This window comes from Notothenia coriiceps, unplaced genomic scaffold (assembly GCF_000735185.1).
Source record: "Notothenia coriiceps isolate Sejong01 unplaced genomic scaffold, NC01 NC01_scaffold00031501, whole genome shotgun sequence".
NCBI classification, from domain to species: domain Eukaryota; kingdom Metazoa; phylum Chordata; class Actinopteri; order Perciformes; family Nototheniidae; genus Notothenia; species Notothenia coriiceps.
The window spans coordinates 178,756-185,421 of NW_011364202.1; the positions used below are offsets into that span (position 1 = coordinate 178,756).

The 6,666-nt window shown below is 39.7% G+C and overlaps 1 protein-coding gene across 1 annotated transcript in view; it reads left to right on the plus strand.

Annotated features, from left to right (window-relative positions):
- The first annotated feature begins 2,607 nt into the window (after positions 1 to 2,607).
- LOC104960082 (protein furry homolog) overlaps positions 2,608 to 6,666 on the plus strand; it is a 54,009-nt gene continuing 49,950 nt past the window's right edge. Inside the window, exon 1 of the mRNA XM_010788033.1 lies at positions 2,608 to 3,417. Coding sequence (XP_010786335.1) covers positions 3,171 to 3,417 — 247 coding nt within the window. The 5' untranslated portion in view covers positions 2,608 to 3,170. The remainder of the gene's footprint in view (positions 3,418 to 6,666) is intronic.

A 6,666-nucleotide genomic window follows, 5' to 3' on the forward strand; every position in this document is an offset into this window, starting at 1 on the left:
TTAATAATAAGCTCCAAAAAGTGTTTATGGCACATTCCTTGCGGCTTCCTTTTGACCTAGAACATTGTGCGTGGGAGAGGAAATAGTTTTATATTTCAGCATATAATGTATGTGTGGCTGCTTGGCACCACTTGTCACATCACACGTCTTGTAGTTCTAGCTCTGTACCCCCGTTAGTAGGGACATATTCTTGTTTGATGGGACACCAGAGACAGACATAATAAGGAGACCATCAGCTATGATACACGACTGATGGGATGAACGTCAGAACATTTGAATAAAGTACAATGAGAAAGACATGCATGACTGAAGGGCCGCTATTTGGGGCGGCGGGGAATCATAGTTATTAAGATGGTGTTTTTTCAGCCTGTGGTTTGTGTGTGTGTGTGTGTGTTTGGGTGTGTTTGGTTGTCCCAGTCAACCAAAGCAAGTCTGTACTATGCACAGTGGGCGGAAGGGGATAGCTTAGCTCATAATTCATATTTGGGCTGATCTAAGTGCAACATCTGCTTGCTCAACTCCCCAGAAATGGGTTAAGACAATAAAAAAGTAGAAACTGATGATTATCATTGATTTATCTGTTAGGAAAATGTATCTCCAGGGATGATTATTTGTGTGTTCTTGGAATTATGATGACATGCACTTGTCTGAGGTGATTTATCAGATCTCCTGTGTTTTTATACAGATTAGGAAATATATTTAAATCAGAGTTAATATTAAAAAAAGGGAAGAATATATGGGATTATCCTGTCTCTATTAAGAGTGGGATCGTCAGCATTTGAACTGCTGAGTATAAACACAACAGACTAATCAGTTCAAGCAAGGGAGCATCAAACTTGAGTAACCTGTCAGTGAACCCCAGTGTATTCTATTATCATGTATTATTATGTAATGTTTTCCATAAGAATATTGTATATTAATGTACAGTAGTAGACAAAATGATTAAAACACATGTGGTGGAAAATGATAGGCTCATTCCTGAAGATGATTGGGTATGTTTGCCGTGATTGCTTGGCCAGAGTTGTCGGTTATTGAAAGGACAAAAACAATCTCCTGTTTGTGTGAGTGTGTCTGTCCTCATACTTGGCTGCTGTCCTCCCCTAGGGGATGGCACGCCCCTTTAACTGATTTTGGCACCGAGCTTGTTCGCCACCCTTAACTGTTTCCGTGCCAGATGGTTGATGTAGAAACTGGCAAACTGTTTTAAAATGTCAGTTTAAACACCCAACTTAAATGTTTTTCTTTCTATAATAAAGTGAGGGAAATATCTGCCGTTATTATGAAGTCACGTGTGCATTAAAACATTGCTAGTGTGATGGATTACTTTTTAGCAGGAAGAAAGTGAAAATGTATTTTTATTTATTTACTCATTTTAAGAAAAAGACACATTCATTTTTCAAGGCTGATGTTGTGTGGTTATATCTTTTGGTGCAGAACATATGCTCAATGCAATGTTATTCATTATATTAAGGCTACTCAAACTTGTGTTGCGGTCTTTTCAAATAACCTGAAAAAGGATATGAACTTTTGTTGTTTTCAAAGCTACACGAGTGCTCTCTGGGTGAGGCACTCTGGAGCTGATGTCATGACAATAGTGGAATAAACAGTAGGAAGACACCTCAGGGTAGAGATCTCCTGAGAGAGACTAACTCCCCTACCGACAGAAAAGGAGAGCTGGGATTAACAAAAGTGTGATTGACAATTGTTAGAGAACCTTAACCATTGATGAGTTTAATGTCTGTCCCGTGTGGAAAATGGCTTTTATTGACTTTATTTAGAAAAACATGATATGGAAGATGTTGAAATACACTGTTTCCACATTTAACTGCTGAGTGAGTGAATCTATGTTTAGCCTCGAGAGGGAAGATTTGCCAGCATTACAGGACAGCATGCATTTAGGGCTCAACCAAAACAGCACACTGTACGTCCTGTAAGATTAGATTTTTTAGATAAGCAGTGCACCATGGAGGTACTATGGGTTACGAGGCCTTTTTGAATTCCTTGTCCCTTCAAGGAGGTTTTTCTTTTGCCATTTGACTCACTTTGTAAACTAGCTCCTTAGTAAGTATTTAAATATGTTGGAACACTTTAAACCTCTCTTCAATTCAAACTTAAATTTATCTTTGAAAAACATCTGCTAATCAAGACTTTTACAAAACACTGACTGTCCCTGGGTTGTGGATTCTTCCTGTTTGTCTTTGTTTCCCCCTTCTGTAAAGGGGTGTGTCTACTCTCAGTAATCCTACACCATTAACACATTGTGCTTACTGTAACTGGCTAAACAGCCTCAACCAGTGAGTGCAGGGACTATAACTCACTCCCACATGCCATGTGTGGGCTGTCTGAATCAAGCCTATCATTCTAAACATCTTAACTATAATGTGAGAGGGAAACAATGCAACAATAAGATGGACACAGGTGAGCAAGAAAGAATACTTCTCGTTGCCCAACAGTCTGTAGTGACATAAGGGAAGTAGTTGGAAAACCCCCCACCAGAAAGAAAAAAAGTAGAAAGAAGATGGAGAAGGGATAAGAGAACCACCCAAACTTACCAAACCACCCAATCAAGCTGCGTTCTTGGAATTGGATCCCTCCCTTGCTCACTACCTGAGAGCGGAGAAACACAGCTGTGCCACAGAGACTCAGAGCAGTGAGAAAGACAGAGACAGTAAGAAACACAGAGCAGGTGAGAGCAAAAACAATGCCCGTAAGGAGAAGACAGCTGAACATTACACAGAAGATGAAATTACGTCTCAAACAAAAGAAGAACCTGAGATAGTTTTTATTTTATTTTAAGCAAGAGAGTGAAACTCAAGGGGGGAACCTGAACTCTCAGGAGAGCTGTGGATCTGAAACAACAAAGCAATGAGCTCACTGTCTCTGGATTGAATGAACTCAACATAAAGAGAAGAATCCTTGTGAGAAGAAATTGGAGACCAACATGTGGACAAACTAGAGATGAAGACAAATACAACAGGGATTTTAGGACTGCCTGAACAGTCTGTTTAAAACTTTTTTCCATTTTTGATTTTCTGGAACAATGCTTTCAATGTTTTTTTGTGTTTGTTCATGCTGACACTACTGTAGAACCATCATGTACTGCTGAAGGACAGTTTTGATAATAGACTGCTAGTCCAAGAGTAGGACAGACTCTTGGGACTCGTGGAGACATGTCTCTAGAAGATGTAGGAAGCACGAACAGCCTTGGAGCTGAAAGCATCACCTCAGACCACTGCAATGGCCACTCTCTGAGCCAAGGGCAGGACCAGGATCTGGACCACCAGAACCAAGGCCAGGATGGGGTAGTTATGGAGCGGTTTGCCTCTCTGTCATTGGACATGTATGACGCCAGTGACTTCATTGGGAGGTTTACTAAGGTCCAGTCTAGGTACAAAAAGAGGACAAGGATCTGTGGAGGTAGGTGCAGACACACGTTCAACCTTTTTGTTTTAAAGAGTAAACTTGACAAGAGTTAAACCAGGGAAGAGGTTTTAAAAAATGTGTCATAATCCTTGTTTGTTGGAAAGACTGCTTGAATATCCAGGCGAAATAATGATCCTCAATTGGTCCAACTGGAATGAGGGCAGATTTTTAACCAAACTGGGATCTGAAAAGGTTTGAGCTCTGTCCCTACCTGCTCAGAATCCCTCTGTCTCACCATAGCGTCCTTCTTTGCTGTGGTTAAGGACTTGACTTGACAGGTGTCTTTGTTGTGGTTTCTGTACACCTTTTGAAAAGTGATACCTTCTGTGTTTTGAAAAAACATCATAAGATTACCCCTCTAATCCTTGTTCTACAGAATGGGTGGTAAAGACTTGCTCATGTAGAAGATTTACGTGCAGGATTCTTTTTTGGCAAAAACCACTCAATCTTTCTCATCTTACCATCTTGAAAATTCATGTCCAAACACTTCCGACTGTGGGAGAATCAAGACCCTAAGTAGTCAGTCAAAGTATAATAGCAACCGTTACATTTAATGGAAGAATAATGGATTTGAAATGACTTTATTTAGAATATTTTACTAGGCATTATCTCGATTTTAATAAACCCTGTGAAGAGTTCTACTCGGTTCTCTTCCATGATTTGGAGACATTGGCGCAATAGCCTATACAGACAGTGAGCATGTGTGGCTAGCTGTGATTGGACTGATTTGATGTTGTCATCTGTTTTGTGTTTACCTTTTGATCTTATTTATTGATGTGTGTCTTGTCTTTTTGTATGTGATATGAACCTTGAGTCTGAAATAAAGATTGAATAATAGGCAAACTCAGCATTTAAGGTAATACCATTGAATGGCATAAGCAGGCTTGTGTTTTAAAATAAGTTGAGACAGTTTCCTGACATGTTATAACAGTTGGAAATGATGGCCTATCTTGCTTAACTTGTAACCTTTTAGCTGGAATATTATCTCTTTATCTGTGGGCTTGCCCTCTCTCCTTGTCTAACCGTAGAAATCACAATAGCATGAGCGTATCCCTTAACGGACAAACAGATCCCTTGTTCCTGTCTATTCCTGGAAAGTCAAAGCCATGCAGTTCAAAATCAAAAAGAGGCGTCACACTTGAACTACATGCTCACATATATTTACAGAGCTAATGCTATTATCCAGTGTGATGAAAAGGTACAGTTGCAAGTGTCAGACATTTATTTTATTCCTACCAATGTTACCATCGATGAAAGTGAGAGAAAGAGTAGTAAGGAATGACTTAAGAGTTCCACTTTGTCTTTAGAATTAACCTGTAACACTTAAAGGAAAATGTTGGAAAGAGATGAAAGAAAAAGGCCGGATGAACTACATTTCAAGATAATGGCATAAGTGTAGACCCGACAGGTTTTGAGTCATTTCTTATGTGGCTATACATTTTTCTGTAGAATTTGCCCGAACTTCAAAAGAATAGAGAAAAGTGGTCGTACAGGAAAAGGAGAAATCTGAAGTCAGGCGTGTGTAACACCTGCACAAACATGTCTTTCAAGAATAATGAACTCCTTTTAAAAAAATGAGCTCGTAGTAGACCATAAAGGTAAAGTTGTCGACACAAAAAATGCCATGAAATTGAATATTATGGGAATTCTATGCTGTGATAATGCGCATGACTGAGGCTTTGATGCTGGGGGGACAGGTATGCCTGGCATGAAAACTACTGACACACACACACACACACACACACACACACACACACACATACATTCTCTCAAAAGAGTTATTTATTTGATCAACCCCAGCTGTGTCAAGGAGACACCACTGTGTGAACTGTGACCCTTAAACTGTGTGTGTGTGTGTGTGTGTGTGTGTGTGTGTGTGTGTGTGTGTGTGTGTGTGTGTGTGTGTGTGTGTGTGTGTGTGTCATGTCCATAATATTTGTATGTTAAGCTGAATAAAAGTGTGTTGCTTTATGGCAAACATATCCCCATTGTTATTGAAGGGCATGCATTTGAATAGATGTTCATATCTTGAACATGAGTTGCACAGCAAAAAACACTTTGCACTCACACCTCTCTCGGTTCTATTTCTCTCTAAATTGATATTTAATCTAGCAAAAACTGTTTATCCGGCCTCCTCTGCAGCTTAAACACTTAAACAGAAACTATCTGCGTCATGTTTAGTTTGCCCATAAACCTCCCATAATCCCTCAGCAGGTAGATGTAACGTTGAACCTAATGAGATATGTGAGAAATAGGGTCAACAAACAGTATTCCTTGACATTTTTCACAGTACTTTCTCTTGAGTAAGAAGAGATGAGGTTGCAGGAGTTTGGAATAATAAAGTGCCGACCTCGGTCAAATTTCATTTAGTAACCATGATGGAGTTCAGCTGCTTGGTGTACCAGTAAGTGGGGGGTATACACAGAAAACTTGAAGTTACAGTATGAGAGCATTTGAAAAATCCGATTTGGTTGACTTTTCTGCGATAGGTGTAGTAAGCAGGAGCTGCCGACAGGAATAGACCTGCAGTGGTTCTCTGCTATAGTTCTCTTCCTTTGAGATTAGACTGTAATTGTCTGTTAATGTGAACCAGGCCATCCTGTGCTTGGTTGCTCTCCTGTGAGCTGCAGCTTTTCATGATACTTTATCTTATGCGCTTTCCACTCCCCACCCAACTCTCATTTACTCTCCCCCTGCCTCTGTTCTCCCTCCCTCACCCGTTTTCATGTCCTGTGGCACTTCCGCAGTTCATCGAGGGAATTACATGATGACCCTAATTATCCACTTGCACTTCCACTCTTATTAGTCACCCAACCATAGAATCATTGCCATGATGGCCATCATACCTTTCTTCTGGACAGACAAGCGTAAAGGACAGCCAAGGGAATATATGAGTGTTTGAGGAGAGGGAAACCATTTATTTTTTACGATTGTTTAATAGTCAGACACTAAATGATTAGCCAAGAATTAACCAAACCATACTGGTGTTCACAAAGGAGGAGATAAACACGATACAAGTGGTTAAACACTGACATTTTTTTATATGAAAGAGCTAGATTCTTTAACTCAAATAAATCTCTCAAGCTAGTCAAATATTTTACTTCAGTATTTGACTTTTGGCATCCATTTTATTCCCTAGGCTAATCTGCAAGAGCTACTTCATGCAATCTTAACATAATTCAAAACAATAATTTAATTGCCATTTCATTGCAGCACCACCATATAGTATGTCACTGCTGTCAT